General features: G+C 36.1%; 2 protein-coding genes across 6 annotated transcripts in view; both read left to right on the top strand.

Moving 5' to 3' along the window:
* The window catches only part of LOC140142976 (uncharacterized), a 41,308-nt gene extending 19,797 nt beyond the window's left edge, over positions 1–21,511 (top strand). Inside the window, exons 2-4 of the mRNA XM_072165002.1 lie at positions 7,861–8,298; positions 8,393–9,384; positions 21,307–21,511. Coding sequence (XP_072021103.1) covers positions 7,861–8,298; positions 8,393–9,384; positions 21,307–21,511 — 1,635 coding nt within the window. The remainder of the gene's footprint in view (positions 1–7,860; positions 8,299–8,392; positions 9,385–21,306) is intronic.
* Positions 1–22,859, top strand: part of LOC140142042 (ras-like protein rasD) — a 163,601-nt gene that overhangs the window by 44,338 nt on the left and 96,404 nt on the right. The window contains exons 1-2 of one of the 5 annotated variants that reach the window (XM_072163961.1): positions 15,301–15,460; positions 21,630–21,748. The gene's annotated coding sequence lies outside the window, so the exon portion shown is untranslated. Of the gene's footprint in view, positions 1–6,550; positions 15,511–21,629; positions 21,749–22,859 lie in introns of those variants that run through there. The other 4 variants (XM_072163958.1, XM_072163959.1, XR_011857507.1 and 1 more) reach the window with 4 other exon arrangements.

Below are 22,859 nucleotides of genomic sequence, written 5' to 3'. Positions count from 1 at the left end.
GATTGGTCCACCAAATGGCTTCAATTGATGGGCCTTCAGTTTGCAAAAGTTTCTCACTTCTGAGGAGGGCACATCCCCCTCAAACACCCCCCTGCTTTCGCCCTTTTTTCTGCTTTGGACACCCGACACTTAATGTTTACAGTAATAATTTATACGTACAGTTAATAATAGTGAGAAATTGTCCACGAATGGCTTTAATAGCTTCACTTCACCAATTTTCGACTTTTTCAAACTCAAATTGTACACAATAATATAGTACCAAAATAGTCCATCAAATGGTTACAATTGGGCTCATTTTGCAAAAGTTTCTCACTGAGGTCAAATTAGCAAAACGTGTCATGTGGGCATGAAACTTGGTTGGTACAGTCAACATTTAGAGCCAAATTTTGGAAGGTCATTTTAGGGTCATCCAGGTCACACAGGGGTCATCTGAGGTTAAATTAGGAAAAACTGTTGTATGGGCATGAAACTTGGTGGGTACAGTCAACATTTCAAATTTTTGTAAGGTCATTTTGGGGTCATCCAGGGGTCATCTGATGTTAAATTAGTACAAAACTGTCTGATGGGCATGAAACTTGGTTGGTATAATCACCATTTAGAGCCAAATTTTGGGAAGGTCATTTAGGGGTCACCAGGCATCATCTGAGGTTAAATTAGTAAAAACTGTTGGTTGGGCATGAAACTTGGTGGGTACAGTCACCATCAGCCAGGTAATCGCACCCAGCCGAGAACCGCCAAATACTGGTAACCCCCTAGGGAAACATATTTCCCAACTTTCTAAAACACATCATATAGGGCTATAATATCATATTCATAGTTTTATCAGAATTTTGGTTTTGATTGTACCATATTTCAATTCCCACTACCACTGTCAAAATCAACTCGCAAATGTATTCATGGATGATGGATGATTTTAGAAATATCGATTATTTCTGGTTATATTAGAAATGAAGTACTGAGTTGGACATTTTGGAAGTGGAAAAAAAGTGAAATCAAAACAAATATTCTGACAAAACTATAATATATAGACCCACACGATGTGCCGTAAAGAGGTGGGAAAATCTTTCTTTAGCGAACTAAATTTTGAAATGCTAAAAAGTATTAATTTAAAAAAAAAAAGCTCACAGGCAAAGTTTAGACCTATATATTCAAAAAATCTTACACTAAAAAGACACAATTTCATGCCTAATTTTAACCGCAGGATTATTTTAAAGATATATTTGTTTAGAGCATTTGTACTTAATTTGTATTCATTTGTTTGATCTGTTTTATAGGGTTTCGTTTTGTTTTGTTGTAATCACAACCACATCAATAAACAACAACCAACGTGGGAAATATAAAATGGAGTATGAGACTGAGTCTGTGTACTAATTTCACTGTTGCAATTTTATTCTTTGCTTTTTATGCCTATATGTAGTTTAATTATAGTGCCTATCGAGCTAGGGTTATTCAAATCGAGCTAGGGTTATTCAAAAAGTACTACCTCCACCCTCATATCTTAGCTTCTGCATACAGTAGCCATTTCCTATAGGGGGGGGCATGTATGTAGGGCTGTTATGACCCCCTTTTTAAGTGTCACTGTCACCCAAAGACATGCTCTGTCAACCAAAGACCCCCTATTTTCCCTGGCTGAAATTTGATACACTTTTGATACACCACTTTTGATACGTATGAAAAGTGTATGAAAAAAAAGTATTTGAATTGGAACCCTCATTTCATACACTTTTATGTATCAAAACTGTATCAAATTAACATTGCATACACATTTCATACATATCAAAAGTGTATCAAATGCCAAGATAATGTATCAAAAAAGTATCAAATGAAATGTATCCTTTCATTTCATACATATTTGATACATAATTATATCTAAAGTGTATCAAATATGTAACTGTATCAAATCAGGGTTCCAATTTAAACTGTATCAAATTAGTGTTGAAATTTTATCCTTTCATTTCATACACATTTCATACATAATTTATATCAAAAGTGTATCGAATATGTTACTGTATCAAATCAGCGTTCCAATTTAAATTGTATCAAATTAGCATTGAAATTTTTATCCTTTCATTTCATACATATTTGATACATAATTATATCTAAAGTGTATCAAATATGTAACTGTATCAAATCAGTGTTCCAATTTAAACTGTATCAAATTAGTGTTGAAATTTTTATCCTTTCATTTCATACACATTTCATACATAACTATATCAAAAGTGTATGAAATATTTAACTGTATCAAATCAGAGTTCCAATTTAAACTGTATCAAATTAGCGTTCAAATTTTATCCTTTCATTTCATCACATTTCATACATAATTATATCAAAAGTGTATGAAATATGTAACTGTATCAAATCATGGTTCCAATTTAAACTGTATCAAATTAGCGTTCAAATTTTTATCCTTTCATTTCATACACATTTCATACATAATTATATCAAAAGTGTATGAAATATGTTACTGTATCAAATCAGGGTTCCAATTTAAACTATCAAATTAGCATTGAAATTTTTATCCTTTCATTTCATACACATTTCATACATAATTATATCAAAAGTGTATGAAATATGTAACTGTATCAAATCAGGGTTCCAATTTAAACTGTATCAAATTAGCGTTCAAATTTTATCCTTTCATTTCATACACATTTCATACATAATTATATCAAAAGTGTATGAAATATGTTACTGTATCAAATCAGGGTTCCAATTTAAACTATCAAATTAGCATTGAAATTTTTATCCTTTCATTTCATATATACATATTTCATACATAATTATATCAAAAGTGTATGAAATATGTAACTTTATCAAATCAGGGTTCCAATTTAAACTGTATCAAATTAGTGTTGACATTTTTATCCTTTCATTTCATACACATTTCATACATAATTTATATCAAAAGTGTATTGAATATGTTACTGTATCAAATCAGCGTTCCAATTTAAACTGTATCAAATTAGCATTGAAATTTTGATCCTTTCATTTCATACACATTTCATACATAATTTATATCAAAAGTGTATTGAATATGTTACTGTATCAAATCAGCGTTCCAATTTAAACTGTATCAAATTAGCATTGAAATTCTTATCCTTTCATTTTATACACATTTTATACATAATTATATCAAAAGTGTATCAAATATGTCACTGTATCAAATCAGCGTTCCAATTCTAATGCTGGCCAGCGGGACCGCTCTATTTTTGATACATGCCATTTGATACACTTTTGATATAGTTTTTTGATACACTTTTGATAGTTTTTTGATACAGTTTTTTATACACTTTTGATACAGTTTTTATACACTTTTGATATAGTTTTTTATACACTTTTGATACAGTTTTTATACAATTTGATACAGTTTTTATACACTTTTGATACAGTTTTTCAAATTTCAAAATTGGTCCAATCAAGCTCAAATTCAACAAGAATTATCCTTACATGATCTAAACATATTTGCAAAAATGAATGACCCCAAAGCTCAAAGTGAAGGGTCAAAGGTCAAATTTGAAATTAGTCTAATCAAGCTCAAATTCAACACTGCCCTCTACTGCCAATGCTGACCTCTAGCACTTTCCCCATCACGGAGCAGCTCAATGTACTTTCCCTATCAATGTTCAAAATTACAACATAATAGGACAAATGTGTGAGAAAGTATTGCAAAAAAGAAGCAAAACCCAACCAAAATGGAACATACATACATCAGAGGGCCTACTTGGAAAGCAGTGCTTGTCACTGAAGTTGTTACCTTCAATAAAGAGACAAAAAGGCTACCAATAACAAAAAGATTCAGCAGGTTTTTTTTCTATACAGGCGTGTGCTATATTCATGCTTAATACATATACATAGAGGCCCTATATAATATATAGTAAGCTTACCTTATCAGAACAAAGTCAATCAAATATCCTCTTTAATCACAGTCCCTGATTACAATGACATTGTAACCTAATGTGCAGTCTACAAGCATGTTTGTATCTTCATCATGATAAATAAAACACCATAATTTGCTCTAAAATACAGTACATTTCCAAATGCAAATCCTGGTGTTAACATTTGCATGCCACATGGGCAAATTTGAAAATGATGAGTCATTACCTAGACATGTGATCAGTTATTGATACAGTTTTGATACACTACAAAAGGTCAGTTTATGAAAGCCCAATTTGATACACTTTTGATATACCTCTAGCTACCCAAAATAAACTAAGTCCAATTTAATACGCTTTTGATACACTGTAGGCAGCCAGAATTTGACTAAGTCCAATTTGATACACTTTTAATATACCTCTAGCCACCAAAAATTAACTAAGTTCAATTTGATACACTTTACATACACTAAAAAACAGACAAAGTCCAATTTAATACACTTTTGATACACTGTATGCAGCCAGAATTTGACTAAGTCCAATTTGATACACTTTTGATATACATCTAGCACCAAAAAGTTCATTTTGATACACTTTACATACACTAAAAAACTGCAAAGTCCAATTTGATACACTTTTTATACACCACAAGCATGGCCAAAATTAACTAAGTTCAAATTCGATACACTTTTGATACATTTTTGATACAGTTAGGTGGTATTTGATACAGTTTTGATACCCTATATTTTCAGTTGATACATTTTCAATACACCCTTTGTATATCAAAACTGTATCAAATTGCCGTTTGATACAGTTTTAATACGCTTTGATACACTTTTGATACACTTCTTGCTGTATAGAATTTCTGCTAGGGTTTCCATTTCATCTGTCACCCAAAGACCCTTATTTTTCAATTCGGACAGCAACTTCCATTTATTGCTGATTTTGCTACTTATTTTGAAAAAACAAAGAAATTTGAAGCCATTTAGTACTAGAACTTTGAGGTTTCTGTGGTTTCAGCTCTCACCCAAAGGTAGTCCGACGAATAGGACCTGGTTTTTTTGTCAGTTACCAACTATCACTGCTCAGGCTCTGATTGCTCAAGAAAGATTGACCGTGAAAGTCCAGTGACCGCGCCTTTTTTGGGCGGCGCGGTCACTGGACTTTCATGATTCAAATCTTTCTTGCGCCATAGATATGAGATAGTGGTCATAGTCTGAGGTGAATATTGTCTGCTAAATAAGAAAAAAAGGTCCAACACGTCGGACTACCCAAAGGTTCCATTAAAAAAAAAAGTCATGTTCTCACCAAATGATGGACCCTATATTTTTTCATTTTTTTCTCACCGAATGCCAAAAATCATGCTCTCACCCAATGACCCCATATTTTTACATTTTGCTCTCACCGAATGCCCCTTACTGCGAAAGCAGTGGCGTAACTAGGGGGCAACGTGCCCCGGGCGCTTCCACTAGGGGCGCCAAATCGGCTTCACCTGAAAAATATTGAACCTACCATTTGGCATGCATGAGCATGATTGCGATTTCATAATGTCTTATTATTGAAATACACCCAGCGTCTGAGATATTCTCGGGTGGGGGTAGGGGCGCAATTTTGTTTCTTGCCCGGGCGCTACCAACCCTAGATCGCCACTGTGCGAAAATGCCAGCCGTACACCTATATCCATTTCTTATTGAAGTGCCCCCAGTTAAAATACTATTTGATCACAAGCTGACATCTGTGACATAAAGACAAATCTTGAATATTATGTAAATGACATAAAAAAACTGGGTTGTTTTGGCAAATAAACAATTAGAGCAGATAAGAGCTATAATCAAATTTAATGTTTTATTTTAAAAATGCCCAAAAGACATGCAAACATTGTGGGTATTAGAAAAAGGGTTAATTGGAGGCACTTGGTAATTGAACACCAAGGAAACTAATTTGAAAATAGCAATTGACAAAAAGTGGATGTGTGTCGATGGTCCACAAGAGATTCTCATGTTATGAAGGACTACCGGACATAACAGTCTGTATGCTAGTATAATTTTTGGCCCCCACACATATGTGGGGCTTAAGTTTGGCTGTAAGGGCGAAAGCAAATTTATTTATCTACAATTGCCGATATATACTTAAAATTTGGTATGGTGATTGGATATGGTCGCCTGGTGTGATGTATAGTTTTGTGTCTGTTATTTGCATACCGTATTTATAAATTATTTATATTTAAGAGCTAGTTTGCATTTATCATATATTTCCTACATTTTCATTAATCCAGTCTGCAGCTTCAATTATGGGGGGGTTGTACTCAGTACAAATTGAAAATGCAGGGCGCTAATAGAGGTAGTCATTGTGACGTCAAGCGCCGCCATCTTGTGGGTGCGGAGTACCTTGTTGCTAAGATCACCGCGTTGACACTTGACTGAAGAGGTGCGTCACGCGCTGCAACTTATGCGTAATGTCTAACGCATGACATGCAGAACGGTATGAACGGCAACAGAGTTCTCTTCAAAAACACATAAAAAGAATTCACATCGATAACAAATCAGTGTGAGTGTTGTCAGAAATGTTTTTCTGAAAAAAAAGGCTGCCGGCCTCTATCCATTGTGAACATAATGTGAATGAGTACAATCTGGTGTATTAAACTCAGTCCATGTTACCATTTTCTTTTTTCTTTTTAGATTTCTGATACAGAAAGCCACACATATATAATCAAGATTGACTTGGCAAGACTCATGTAGGGATGCAAGTATATATGTAAACAGCATGCCACATCTCATGACACCATATTCCTTGATGGGTATATTGGCCTCCAAGACTTGAGTTGCATTTATTTCTATTACAAGTTTTTAAATGGGCTTATTGAAACCAAGAACAATGAAAGTGAGAATGTTTAAACCATTCATTTGTAAATTTTGTACAGGTACCTTCTATTCTTTGGATAGATTGAAAAACCATGTTTACAGACATAACACTAAGTATATCCGAGGGCAAGGAAACACAAAGAAGACGGGCTATCTAAAAACTCGTAACAAGAATGAAAGGCAGCAATTAGAAAGCCCTTTGAGTTTATATAAAGATGGCTCAAGTGGTTACGTCATGACTCACACCAAAGAGAAATCTAATCAGTGCACGTATTGTGAGAAATGGTATACTACTAAGAGTTACCTTCAAAAACATATAAAAAGAACTCATACCGAAAACAAAACATTTCAGTGTGAGTATTGTCAGAAATATTTTCTGAAAACTCTCAATTGCAAATTCATATAAGAACGCACACCAAAGAGAATTCCTATCAGTGTGAGTATTGTGAGAAATGGTGCACCACTAAGAATTATCTTCAACTGCACATAAGAAGAACTCATACTGAAAAAAACAGGTATCAGTGTGTGTATTGTCAGAAATATTTTTGTGAAAACTCTCAATTGCAAAGTCACATGAGAATGCACACCAGAGAAAAACCGTATCAGTGTGAATATTGCCAGGAGCATTTTGCTCAAAATGGAAATCTTCAAAGACACATTAGAATTCACACCAAAGAAAAACCTTTTCAGTGTGAGTATTGTAAGAAATATTTTGCTCACAGTACCACACTGAAAGAACATGTCATCCTCACTCACACCAACGAGAAACTTTTTCAGTGTGATTACTGTCAAAAAAGTTTCCATTTGAAGAAACAGTTGAAAAGTCATATCAGAGTCCATACCAAAGAGAAACCCTATCAATGTGATTATTGTACGAAATGCTTTACTCAAAGTGGTGCTTTGAAAGTTCACATTCGAACTCATACTAAAGAGAAACCTTTTTTGTGTGAGTACTGTGACAGATGCTTTGCTAGAAAATGCACCTTAGATGATCACATCAGAACTCACACCAAAGAGAAATCCTATCAGTGCGAGTATTGTGAGAAATGGTGTACTACTAAGAGCTACCTTCAAAAACATATAAAAAGGTATCAGTGTGAGTATTGTCAGGAATGTTTTGTTGACAGTGGCACACTGAAAGAACATGTCATCCTCACTCACACCAACGAGAAACTTTTTGTTGTGATTACTGTCAAAAAGGTTTTTATTTGAGTGAACAGTTGAAAATTCATATCAGAACCCATACCAAAGAGAAACCTTATCAATGTGATTATTGTCAGAAATTCTTTACACAAAGTGGTAGTTTAAAAGTTCACATTAGAACTCACACTAAAGAGAAACCTTTTCTGTGCGAGTACTGTGACAAAAGCTTTACTAGAAAATGCACCTTAGACGATCACATCAGAACTCACACCAAAGAGAAGCCTTATCAGTGCGAGTATTGTGAGAAATTGTGCACCACTAAGAATTCCCTTCAAAAACACATAAAAAGAACTCATACCGAAAAAAAAAGTATCAGTGTGAGTGTTGTCAGAAATGTTTTTCTACAAACTTTCTTTTGCAAAGTCACATGAGAACTCACACCAAAGAGAAACCATACCAGTGTGAATATTGCCAGATGTGTTTTGCTCAAAATGGAGGTCTTCAAAGACACATTAGAACTCATACCAAAGAAAAACCTTTTCAGTGTATTGTAAGAAATGTTTTGCTCACAGTGGCACACTGAAAGAACATGTCATCCTCACTCACACCAAAGAGAAACCTTTTCACTGTGATTACTGTCAAAAAAGTTTCCATTTGAAGAAACAGTTGAAAATTCACATCCGAGTCCATACCAAAGAGAAACCCTATCAATGTGATTATTGTACGAAATGCTTTGCACAACATAGTGGTTTAAAAGTTCATATTAGAACTCACACTAAAGAGAAACCTTTTCTGTGCGAGTACTGTGACAGATGCTTTGCTAGAAAATGCACCTTAGACGATCACATCAGAACTCACACCAAAGAGAAATCTTATCAGTGCGAGTATTGTGAGAAATGGTGTACCACTAAGAATTCTCTTCAGAGACACATAAAAGTAACTCATACCGAAAACAAAAAGTATCAGTGTGAGTGTTGTCAGAAATGTTTTTCTACAAACTTTCATTTGCAAAGTCACATGAGAACTCACACCAAAGAGAAACCATACCAGTGTGAATATTGCCACATGTGTTTTGCTCGAAATAGAGGTCTTCAAATACACATTAGAACTCATACCAAAGAAAAACCTTTTCAGTGTGAGTATTGTAAGAAATGTTTTGCTCACAGTGGCACACTGAAAGAACATGTCATCCTCATTCACACGAAAGAGAAACCTTATCGGTGTGATAACTGTCAACAAAATTTTCATCTGAAGAAACAGTTGAAAAGTCATATCAGAGTCCATACCAAAGAGAAACCCTATCGATGTGATTATTGTACGAAATGCTTTGCTCATAGCAGTGCTTTAAAAGTTCACATTCGAACTCACACTAAAGAGAAACCATTTCTATGCGAGTACTGTGACAAATGCTTTGCTAGAAAATGCACCTTAGACGATCACATCAGAACTCATACCAAAGAGAAATCTTATCAGTGCGAGTTTTGTGAGAAATGGTATTCCACTAAGAGGTACCTTCAGAAACACATAAAAATAAATCACACCCAAGACAAAAGGTATCAGTGTGAGTATTGTCAGGAATGTTTTGCTCACATTAGCACACTGAAGGAACATGTCATCACTCACGCCAAAGAGAAACCTTTTCAGTGTGATTGCTGTCAAAAAAGTTTCCATTTGAAGAAACAATTGAAAAATCATATCGGAATCCATACCAAAGAGAAACCCTATCGGTGTGATTATTGTACGAAATGCTTTGCTAATAGCAGTGCTTTAAAAGTTCACATTAGAACTCACACTAAAGAGAAACCTTTTCTGTGCGAATACTGTGACAAATGCTTTGCTAGAAAATGCACCTTAGACGATCACATCAGAACTCACACCAAAGAGAAATCTTATCAGTGTGAGTATTGTGAGAAATGGTGTACCACCAAGAGTTCTCTTCTAAAACACATAAAAAGAATTCACATCAATAACAAAAAGTATCAGTGTGAGTGTTGTCAGAAATGTTTTTCTGAAAACTCTGAATTGCAAATTCACATGAGAACTCACACCAAAGAGAACCCATATTAGTGTGATTATTGTCACAAATGCTTTACTCAAAGCTCTAGTTTAAAAGTTCACATTAGAACTCACACAAAAGAAAAACCCTTTCAATGTGAATATTGTGCAAAATGCTTTACTACAAAATTCACCTTGGATGTTCACATCGGAACTCCCTCCAAAGAGAAGCCCTGTCAGTGTGAGTATTGTCAGAAATGCTGTAGCACTAAGACTAACCTTAGTCAACACATAAAAAGAATTCATAATGAAAAAAAGAGAGTTAATACCAGTGTGAATATTGTCAGATACGTTATTCTGATAAATCTCAATTGCAAAGTCACATGAGAATTCATATTAATGAAATCGGCAGGTGTCTTGATGACTTACTCCCCATTCCAGAAAAATAGAACACTCATTTTTTGGGATTAAAAAATATTCTCAAGTTCTGCCAAATGAAACATAGCTTAATCCTAATCATTCATTTAGTCCTAACCAAAAGTTAACTATTTTACAAAATTCTTGAAAAAGAGCCAAATACATGCATTTTTGGCATGTTTTCTGACAATTGAGTTACAAAAATCAAAGACTTGGAACAAGTCTAAGCATTCAAAATCTTGAGTATATGCCAAAAGTTTGCTCTAATTTTCACTTTTTTGTGTTACTTTAATTTAATGATTTCTTACAAGAAAGAAACATGTCTTTTCCAAAAATTAGAATGCATAAATTGAAATTAGTCTTAGTACAAGTCTTTGGGCTTGATTGTCACAGCACACGAAAAACACCCTAAATGCATGTTTTTGACCCTTATCTCCAAAAATTGGCCATTATTAAAATTTGACTTTTATTGCTATATTAGGACTAACTAAAGGATTAGGATTTAGCTATGTTTCATTTGGCAAAACAGGATAATATTTCTTTAGTCCCAAAAAATTAGTGCTGTATTTTTCTGGAATAGGGAGTAAGGGCTGTGCAATATGTGTATCCCAGGGTGGTGAATTCTTGAAATGGTCTGCCAAAATTGGTCGATCTGGCCGGCCCTTTGGCTGTGCCAAAAAATCTTTGTCCCCCTTCTTTGTTGAAGTGGTGGTTAAATGAATAAATGTAAATATATATATAAAATTGATGTATAAATTATCTTGTGAGTTTGTTTTTGATTTTTGTATTATTACTAGTAATTATGGGATGCTAAATTAACCAGAAACTATTTAATAATGATTATAATTTGTCACAGGAACGTATTTGTTACCTCGATGAATGAATGCGAAGTTGAAAATGTGAACAGCTTCATTACACATTGTGACACATACATCGATCTTTGTCACACGTTATGACACATCTTTGTTCATACGTACATAAGGTTATAGTCCCGGTTGTTTATTGTGTGTAATGGGGTTCACAGTAAACTTAATACATATACAAGCAAATATTGCGTGATGAAATTGGTAATTATTGGCATCACGGTTGTGTGATGGGGTCGAAGTTGAGGGCAATTGTATGTGATTTCTGTTTTGTTAGTATTTTGTTTATTCATAATAGTACTGGTGTATGTCTACTTTTGCTGTCATTGTTAATACTGCACATTATTTAAATTACAGCACAGTCTACATGTGTAAAGTATTTTAGTATAAATATTTAAATTTAGTATTAGTCAGGGTCGGATCCAGGAACTTTTGATAATGGGGGCGCCTTTTGGTAGACGACGAAAAAAATGTGTTAAAGGGGGTTACCCCCTCGAAAACTCACCGGTTTTGGCCCATTGTTTGCTGTTCATGGCGAATTTGTTCCTTTTTTTAATTTCTTACAATTTTTGTATTTTTAAGTTACCGGCGCCTTTGCTAGTCAAAAAATAGAGGCGGCGCGCCGGCCGCGCCCCTAAATCCGCCCTGTTAGTTCCATGTATTTTAGAAACAAAGTTAACACAGACCAGAAAACAAATACAATTAATGATAATACGTACATGTAGCCCTTCAAGGATTAAGAGAAGTCTTTATCCAAATTATTAATTGGTAATCTTGGTGTAATTTGTCAATACAAATAAAGAAGTCTTAATCACTTTGTGGGAACAGATTCTTATAATGTATTCTCTTGGTCGGGCCACGTCACATCCATTCATGCATTGGAGTGAAAACAACTTATCGCATATTTTTATTTGCAGAGAGTCGAACCTGGCACAATAGTGTGATAGGTTGTGATACACTCCAGAGTTCAGTGAATGCGAATGTTGTTTTCACTCCAGTGCTATAATTGTTAAGCCGGTTTGGCCCAGATGTCCGACCTACAGAATATGTTACGAGTTTCATGTTTTGCTTTTATTGGTTTATTTTATTTCAGTTTTATTTTTGGTCACCAGGGTTATTAAGACATGCATACATGTGAATACCAAAACTGATCAGTGTGCATGCATCCCATATGATGTGATGACGGCAGGCACGCTTTCACTGGCTGGACCAGCGAAACCCCTGTGGCTAGTGGCTACTATAGTCGCCAATGTAGTGCTTGGCACGCTAGAGGTCCTGGGGTCAAAACCTGTTGTTTATCTTTTCTCCTTTTTCATTCCTTCTTTACTTTCTGATAGCTAAAAACCCACTTTGCCCAAAGCATGACAATTACCATAGGCTTAGCAACTAGGGGGCTTTTGGGGCTCAGCCCCTCAATACTTTTGGTGTGGGTGATGGAATACCTTTAAGCCCCTCCCCAATATTCCTAGGTGAAGTTAAAAAATTGTAATAAAATAGAGGGTGTTTGTGCCCTATATTTTGCAAAATTTTCTGACTCTGACAGGGCAAACCCCCTTGGGTACCCACCCCTCCAGGGTGGCCTACCAAAATATTTTCAAGTTTCAGCCATGGTTCTCCATACAAACACATGGGACTTGGGCTTTACCACTCTGAATAGCTCTGAATGGAAGCACTTCCAGCTTGGCTGTCATTCACAAACATGATAGCTGTATGAAAGTAACTGCAGTTTCCCATGCCTATAATTCAATTTGGCCAAAGGCTTGGATCATTGTTGTATTCAGGTATTCAAATATGGGACATGATCAAGAGGAATGAGTCACATGTCGCCAGTTTACAATTAGGAGTGTTTTACGTCATTTTTTGGCAGTTAACAAATACTTTATTTTGATGCAAACCCCATCAAAATCGGACATCTGGTTACCGAGTTATGAGCAATTAAGGCTGAAAACAATATAAAACCAAATAATTTGAACACTGTTTTTGCCAATATGTCAAAAATAATAAGCGACATCCGATTCATTCCCTCTGACATGTCACATATATACTTCTTTACCTGGCTCGGTATGTCTTTTAAGACATACCGAGAAAAAAAGATGGTGCATTTATTTTGTACAAATTTCATGACATATGGAAATAACTCATTTTATTTATTTTTTTGTACAGTAAATAACTTTGATACTCACAAGCCTATTTTTACACTTGTATTATATGTACATGCATTTGTCTCTATTTTATGTTTTGTAACCAAGTCAAGCTAGCTGTATTTACATAGCTTTTGTACCCATACCCCCTCCTGTTTACAAATCCAGATAAAGTTTGGTACAAACATTTATGTATTAAAATAAGTCATACTCAACATGTTTGTACAATAATGTACACCCCTGGTGGGTTGTTATTTTATAGAACAAAATAAAGAAATTAATTTGCTACAAACTTGGATTTGTTTATTTTCTACTCTTTACAGCATTGTCTTCTGTATATTTTTCCGATAAACTATCACAGGCCATTTTCTTAGTACTGTGCAATAGTTATGAGCCCTGGGGAGCGGGCTGGAGAGGGCAAAATTGGGGGAGGCAAGAATTTTTGTGGTCAGCCAAAAGGGGAGAAGTAAATTTTGGCAAGCTCAGAGGGGGGGCAAGCAATTTGTGGCACCATTCATGGAGCACCTTTTACATCAGACGCTCAAAAAGGAAAACTATGAAAATGATTAAATATGCATATTTTCCTGCTTGCTGCACTTGCAATACATATCAAGATCATTTAAAGTTTGCAAATTGGGATAACAAACATTTGGCATGTGCAAAGCGGAGGGGGGTACTTACTTTTGGATGAGCCGAGAGGGGAGGAGGTAAGCAGTGGCGGCGCCATGCAAGGTGGGGGGGCAAATGCCTCCAGTCAGAACTCTTGCCCCCCACCCATTTCCCCAGTAAAAATCCAAAATTGTGAAAAATTCTTTTTGCTGCAATTTTGCACCCCACAACACCACCACCCTGAAATTCACTATGCACCCATGTCCCCTGTCAAAAAGTTCCTGGAAATGTTATCCCTCCCCCCATGAGGGCTCATTATTATTGCACAGCCCTTAAGCTCTTTAAAAGGGCAAAGGGAAACAGTTGTTTTGACAAGTTTCAATTTACAATTGCACCAGATAGGAGCGTTTTTATATTTTTTAGTTATATTCAAAATACATTTTCTGAATCCTTATGACTGAGATGATTAAACCTGATCAGGTATAATCAGGGGGTTGACAGTGAAATGCGGATTTGCCAAATTCGCACGCTACAGGATGCTGTACAGAAATTGCCGCGAATCTCAAAATTTGACACCACATATGGGTCCGCCATGGGGTGCTAACAGCGCGCTGCAGTGCTAATGAGCGCAACTGTTAGCACCCCTGCTACCATGGCTACGCGTACAGTTACGCGCCCAACTGTCAATCATTGGGAGTCAATCCCCTCGAGCTTGACAATGATGATCTAAATAGACTATTGTCAAGTCTTACGTGTAGGCGTGTAATTTAGGGTTAATTTTCGTGTTTGTAACAGTATTTTCTTGTATATCTTGGCCAGGATAGCGGGATTGTTGGTCGATTGGATGTAATCAATAAAAAGTAGTTCATGGATGCGCTAAAAATGTCATTAAAATATTAAAAATAGCTGTTCAACATTTGAAAAAACAACAACACTGTAGCAGTCTAACCTTGGATGCAGCAAGCCATGATTTTTATGGGTTACTTGAATACGAAGCACGGACGCGATGCGGCCGGAAGAAGTCGCGGTAGTGTTCCAGGCCTACGCGATGGCAGGATAATGGCGGCTTCCATATCTGTATATATTATTTGACTAGGAGTCTTATCCCAACTTTCCTTATCCCTGGTATAATAGTCTCAACTTATGACTAGAGAAAGCAAATACAACACCCCTGGTTGCCTAAAAATCTTTGTTCCCCCTCCCCCCCCCATTTACACATATGCCAAATGTTTTTGATCCCGAATTTGCAAACCTTAAATGACCCACAGTCCACTGTCTCAGAAAGTACCCCCTTTCTCGTTCCGAAGAAAATGTATGTCGTTAACATCATCCAAGCGGCACAGTTCATCTCTCACTAAAATGAAGGTGCTCTATACAAAAAAGGAATTTCATACTGACACAGTGCAAGAATGGAGACTGACTAACCAGCCGTCCAGCGAAGTTGAATTTTTAAGCGAAACTTTGCATGTTTGCGGGCTTTAAATCACTATTTATAACTATAATTATTCCGAAATTGTCTTTGGAGAGTATTAAAGAGCAGAAAACAAGAAGGTCAAAAGGTAAACTTTAATACATTAATACAAACCCGGTGGCTACTGGCTAGGTCGAGGTAAGCTTAAATTTTCATTTTACCGCATACATGTGTAGTATAGCAAAAGCCAAAACTTATATTCTGTCGGTCGGACATCCGGGCTATCTCTAGTCTCGGGCCCAAACAGCATGTGGCTCACGGTTTGTTGTGAACAACAGAAAACCGGCTGTGAAGGAGGCTACATAGCGATGTTGCTGGAGTGACATTCAATTTCGGAAAAAACGACACTCGACCATGGAATTTAATTTTAAGTTTGTCAGTATATAAACGGTAAATCAAGTAAGTTTCTTTCACTCTGAAGACTTAGAAAGCGGTTGTTTGATTCCACTGACTATTTGCGATCGAAATTTACATTACACCAATGACAGAAATCATCAACAAAAATCGAATCAGGGACTTGTTTTCACTCGAACATCATCAACCGGAAGTGACGTGACACGGACCGACAGAATAAATAATATTATATACTTCATTAAAGGAAGATTTCGTTGACCTAGCATACTCTTTTTATGACATTTTTCAGTATATATCCAAGAAAAAAGCTTATTCCCAAAATTTCAGTTGATTTTGTGTTTGCGAGTTATTCTGTCGGTCCAACATCCGGGCTATCTGTAGTCTCGGGCCCAAACTGCATGTGGCTCACGGTTTGTTATGAACAACAGAAACCGACTGTGAAGGAGGCTACATAGCGATGTTGTTGGAGTGACATTCAAATTCGGTAAAAACAGCAGTCGACCATGGAGTTTAATTTTAAGTTTGTCAGTATATAAACGGTAAATCAAGTAAGTTTTTTCCACTCTGAAAACTTAGAAACGGTTGTGTGATTCCACTGACTATTTGCGGTCGAAATTTACAAAACACCAATGACAGAAATCATCAACAAAAATCGAATTCAGGGACTTGTTTTCACTCGAACATCATCAACTGGAAGTGAAGTGACACGGACCGACAGAATATCATAATATATAGGTATCCCAGGCAAATAGTAAAACACATTTGCTAGTCAGCGAAATTCTCCGAGACCGGGGCCCAAACACATGCATATTTACATAGAAATTTGAATTTTTTCGAGAACCTGTCGGTGAAGGAAACCTACTTGTTTTTTATGTTTTCTATACTTCACTTGACACAAATATATGATTTTTATGGTGATAATCAAGTCGCACATGGAATTTTAGAGGGATTTTGATAGCAGTTCCATTAAAAAAAGCTGCTATTGCCATGAGACTTAAGATCTAGAAACACCCCTAAATGCTGTTTTGGGGAATTTTGCTAGCAGAATCTTTTTGATGAAAGTCAATCTTTGACAAGATGTAACTTTGTTACGGAAAGTGCTATGACAAAAATGTTTTCAGTTTTGGCTTTCTTTACTCAAGGGCTTTAATTTGATATGTAAAATGATGCAGTTTGATGTCAAATTTGAATTCACCTAGCATACCTATAATATATGCATGATTTAGGTATACATGCCAGGTGAATTCAAATTTGCTATCAAACTGCATCATTTTATATTTAAGGGTTTTCCGTCGTCACCCGATGTGACTGGACTATGGCGCCTCTTTTCAACGCGTGCGTACTCATTCGCGTCGTGCTTTCGGCGTTTGCGTTGCAGACATCGCAGAGAACGATGCGAGTTGTGCGTGTCAATGCTATTTTTACGCACCGGCGATAACCAGGGCCACAAAATAAAGAAAACAATGTTTGCTGAGCGCAAGAAAAGTGGCCGCTTAAATATAACATGTAGGCCTACAATTAAACCCGGAATTTTGCCAGCGTGCTTCCACTGATAACGGACCTGGACCCCTCCCTCAAGTAGGCTTACGACAGTAGGGTCCAATAGATGCTATGAAGTTATAGGCCTACCCAACAAACACAGAATCAATTTTTTTTTAAACATTAGGCCTAAACGAGTGTTGATTTATAATCCAACATTTAAAGCATTTTGTGTTATTGGTAAAGACCTAGGCCTACTACGTGCACTGAATTCATAATGCATGCGATGTAGACAACACCATCAAAATTATTCAATTTCAAAAAAATGTGTCATACATTTACAAAAGTAATATCATAGCCTATTAAGCATGCTAAGTAGGCCTATGCCTAATAATAATTGTAGGCATATTATAGTCAAAGAGTTACCGGTATCAAGTTACACAAAGTGAGGAATTTTTAGCTTTCACCATGTTCACCTGACTCGATCGACCAAAAGAGGATTTATTAAACATGTTAGGGGCTGGCATTTTCTTGGAAGGGGGGTCCCAAAAATACTGGGGGGGGGGTCATAGAATTTTCAGCCCAAAAATAAGGGGGGGTATAATTTTTTTAACACCTAAAATAGGGGGTTATAGAATTATTTAGGGCTGGTGACTTAAAATTCTTTAACCTCATGAGTCGAAATGTGCGTACAATCTATGCAAAATTTTTACACGCTCATGCGCCTTCTTTACACTTACAATAAAAAATTTACGCGCTCACACACTTTCTTCACTTTTAAGTTTTGACGCGCTCGCGCCTTAGTTCGACAATGAATAATTTTTCTTGAGTCTGTGTAGTTGGAAGGTGGGGGTCATAAAATTTTTCGACCCAGCGATAGGGGGTCGTAAAAAATTTTTGCCAGCGATAGGGGGGTCATAAAAAAATTGACTCGGTCACCGACATATTTGTGACCCCCCTTCGAAAAAATGCCAGCCCCTTAAAGCTTAAGCGTTTGACACGTGGGGAAGTGTTTGACTATAATAGGCCTACAATTATTATTAGGCATAGGCCTACTTAGCATGCTTAAGGTAATACACAATTTTAAAGTGTTGCGATTTGGTAGTTCACAACATCTTGCGAATGGTAGTGAGCTTCGGAAAAAATTGTATTGCTCATTTCCTTGCGAGCATGTAGAAGAATTCAAATATCACAGAAATGCTTTTATAGGTCCTGTGGTTCTTGAGTTATGTTGTAAAGAGGGCTGAAACAACACTTTTGTAAAATGTACATAACTCATTAACAACAATAAATTAAGCAAGTTTTCAAAGTATACGATTTGTAGCATGAACTTTTGCAAAACATCAAGGTGTTAATTTTCAATAATATATTAATCTAGATAAACGAAAATTGATTTTTAGGTTGTTTCGACCAACAATACCTCGTCTACCCTTAATAGTGCCGTTTACCGAGAGGAAAACTTTTTTGGTCACAAAAACTATAGGCCTATAATACGGAATTATCTCGAGGTGGATTCATATCACATAGCAGTTCAATTAAAGCAAAGTAATACCCCGTTTACATTGGGCGAAAGTCGTAATCGAATTCACTAAAGTCGTAATCGACTTAATTCGTATCATACGTGTAAACAGGTACAGTCGTAATTAATCGTAATTCAAAAGTCGTAATTGCAATGATGACTTGTATCATCATTCATTTCAAGGGAATTTGAACAAGTCGTCATTAATTACGACTTTTTGCTAATGTAAAGCGAACACGTTGTTGAATTCAGTATACGCTGGCCGTTACCATTGGTAACAAGCGAATTCGATATTCGTTAATGCAAATTTGAAATCGAATTAAGCCCGATGCAGTGTAAACACCCACTAAGCGAATTAATTTGCGGTCGTAATTCAAAATACGGCTTAAGTCGATTACGACTTTTGCCTAATGTAAACGGGGTATTAAACACGGGGTTGCCTATAACGTATGGCCTATTATATCGTTGCAGAATGGGAGTCTTTCTTACACCCGTTTATGACCAAAATACACCAAATTAGTAAGAATATAAAAGCATGAAGTCTTAATAATCGACATCATCTATAATAAATTACTGAGTTTTTCGAATTGGCGAGGCTAAAAACTTCTACGTTTTACATTATTTTGGAAAACGGATTTTTACGTTGCGCAGAGTAAAATTGTCTGCACCCCAATAAAACGTCCAATTTTGTTTTTGTTTACGTTAAGGGTATCAAATTATGTTAATTAGTTTCAAAGGCACTGGCAGCGCACTGCATGCTAAAACTTTTCACGCCAACACAATACACTAATGTTGACATAGCCTGAATTAGGCCTTCTATCCTGTCATCGGCGTGAGGATATTATGCCTGTAGTCTCAACTATTACATGACACAGTAGAAGTATGCCTGTAGTCTCAACTATTACATGAAACAGTAGAAACTCAATTAACATCTATTGTTACATTAGCATGTATTCTGTGTTTTTATGGAGAACCTATAGTCAACTTCTCACGGTGGATATGATATGGTGGCAAGAAGACTTGCTTCGATCATGATATAATTCCAATTTCAAGCCATTGATTTATATGGACAAGATACCGTACTAAATATTATACTTCTAAGTTCTAAATGATAATCTCCTCTCATACCATTAATCACATTAAATAAAACATTTACATGTACACAAAATATACAAAATTTACCAACGGCGAAAGACCCTGACCGCGAAAGGCGGGTGACCGCTAGTTAGAATAAATTAATTGTTCCTATTATGGTAATTTCTTAGGTAACTTTTTTTTACAGTGAAAACTTTCCTGCGTAAACAGACAATTCCTTTTTTGTGGCCATATGCGTAAGCTAACGCTTATCCGGCATCAGATCGCGGTGTATACCAGTAGCGTTGATGCGCACCAAAATGTCCATGTACGCAATTAACTACGCATGGTGTCGCATGAAAAACTGCATTTTGACCTATTTTGGTCAATTTACTGGTGAAAACAAGGTCCGGTACCCCAATTTTTTTTGAAGCGCGATTTACAGAGCTTTTTATTTTTCATAACATATATAAACTTTAAAAAATTTTATCGATACAATACAAAAGGTTGTCTATTTTGAGAAAATAGCTGAATAGAGATTTTCGGAAATGTACACCTCTTTTAAAACAGCTGTAGCTCAAAAGTGAGGTCCGGCACCCCAATGTTTTTTTTTACTAATTTATTATCTACACATATTAATGTACAAAATATGTCAATTTAAATAAATTTGATCGAACGGTTTAGTTACGACGGTAAACCCTTAAACCTTTTTATCATAGCACTTTCCGTAGCAAAGTTACAATGTACATCTAGTCAAAGATTGACTTTCATCAAAAAGATTCTGCTAGCAAAATTCCCCAAAACAGCATTACGAGGGTGCTTCTAGATCTTAGTCTCATGATGATAGCAGCTTTTTTTTAATGGAACTGCTATCAAAATCCCTCTAAAATTCCATGTGCGAGTCTCTCAAAACCAAAAAAATCATATATTTGTGTCAAGTGAAGTATAGACAACATATTTATAAAGGTTTCCTTGAGCAAGCGGTTCTTTTAAATTGATGTAAATTTGTATTGCCGGTTTAGGCCATTTTGGCTGACTAGCAAATGTGTTAATTGAGGTTTCCCTGTCATACCTACATGATTTTATGTATTACACTGCTCCATGGCATAGGCTACTGTTGTAATTTCGATCTGGTATACCAGAACGAAATTCAAATATGGCGATATTTTTGCTAAACGAATTAATCTGCAAGAAATATTTGGTACATAAACATGTAGCCAGAGGTATCCAGTACTAGTATAAAAATCTGAACTTTTTTTTTGGAAAAGTGGGGGATGAGGCTGTGGATTTTTTTCCTGTATTTGTTACGTCCTCTCATAGCATGTCTCATAGCCCTTAATATCATTACATGTGTGATGGCGTAGTGCTGCGTAGTAGCCGTTACCCATGCATTACTGCTGAGTTACGCGAGGGGGCGGAGCGGCATTAGATAATAGATACGCCTGTTTGGTAAGACCTAGGATAGCAACCGACTACATTTTCACTGTTTTTGCAACCATTCTTGACAGTTTTCAACCAAATAAAGATCGCTGCCCTCCCAGTATATTCCACAATCTCCTGCATGAATTTGGCGACATTTGGATCGAAACTGACCAAGCCTTTCAAATAATACCCAGATACATACCACATTTCACTATTAGTGAGGTGGTTATCATGCCTATCAGTATCATGAGTTACAGTAGGCAACTCAAGGGCCTGAAACAAGTCCCATAGCCTGCTTATTTCCACCCATGTATCATATTGTATGACTCTACAAAATGTATTTCGCCAAACAGTTTCCTTGTTCAGCTATACGCCTGAATTTTAATACTTCAATCATTTTATTTTTCAGGTGTTTGATCCAGTAATCGGCAACATTAAGACAGGAGGGTCTGGGGACTTTGAAGAACTAACCCCCGAAACTAACCAAACATAACTGTATAGGATAGCTATCAATGACCACAATTTTTGGTATGTACTTGAACTTCCAGCATTTTGCACATTTATGCTTGTGACGACTTGGTTGCGTGGCAATCACACAAAAGTACACTCATTTGATGTAATTCAATCATTAAGCGTAACTCATTTATTTCTTCATATTGGCTTTATACATTTCGATGGCGTTTAAATGTCTTTATCGACCACCTCAGACAGGTGGTCTCTGAGTCCTGATGTAAAGTAGACTGAAGAGAAGAGGAATATCTCTCCATATACATACAAATGAAGGAATAATCAGATAATTAATATTATCCAATAGGAAGTTTCTTAACAGTGATTGGTACTAAACTTTCCTGACCAATCACAAACTTCCAAGTAGGTTTAGATATTAACTTTCAACCAATCATATGGCTGGTATGATTCAGATCACCAATAAAGTGGGTGGTGTCCCTTGAGATGGTCTAAATCCTGGAAAGGGGAAGTTTGGCCAAGAAGAGGACTAAATTAATAATATTCTGACATGTTATTTCCTTGGCCAAAACCACATTTATGATTATTTGGTCAGATTAGTCAGGAATCAGGATTTAAATGACCATTGCTTTTGAACATACCATCTGTCGTGGCCGACATGGTCATTTTAGGTATGTATCTCCTCAACTTAATGTGTGAGAAGTTCCACTTTCTCACCCCCCGAACTTTAACTCTGTACAAGGGTGAGCTTTTTAACTTTCTCGTTGAATCCTTTTATATTATATATTTATAATTGAAACAAAAATCTACTTTAAACATGAACACATTATAAAGAGTTAACAAAATATAAGTAACATATATAGTTATTTGCCTCAATTAGGGATCATACTATGTCACAATGCTATTATGTCAAATGTGGGCAATTTATTACCAAGCCTATGCATATAGTGGACAGGAATAAATTTGTACTCACGACCACATTAAAGACTCAGTACACCGGTCGATCTTACCGTTTCCGATGTTGATTAAGATACTTCTTGCATCGATCCCGAGATGCGGAAAAAACCAATAGTCATTTTGTCCCACATAAATGAATAAATAACAAAAACCCCGATCCCCGAGTGGACTCACCCATACGGTGGCGTCACACACGATAATCACTCCTTATCCTCCT

This window comes from Amphiura filiformis, chromosome 20, assembly GCF_039555335.1.
Source record: "Amphiura filiformis chromosome 20, Afil_fr2py, whole genome shotgun sequence".
Taxonomy (NCBI): Eukaryota; Metazoa; Echinodermata; class Ophiuroidea; order Amphilepidida; family Amphiuridae; genus Amphiura; species Amphiura filiformis.
Note: the sequence above shows the minus strand (reverse complement) of the source record. Positions and strands in the feature narration are given on the sequence as shown.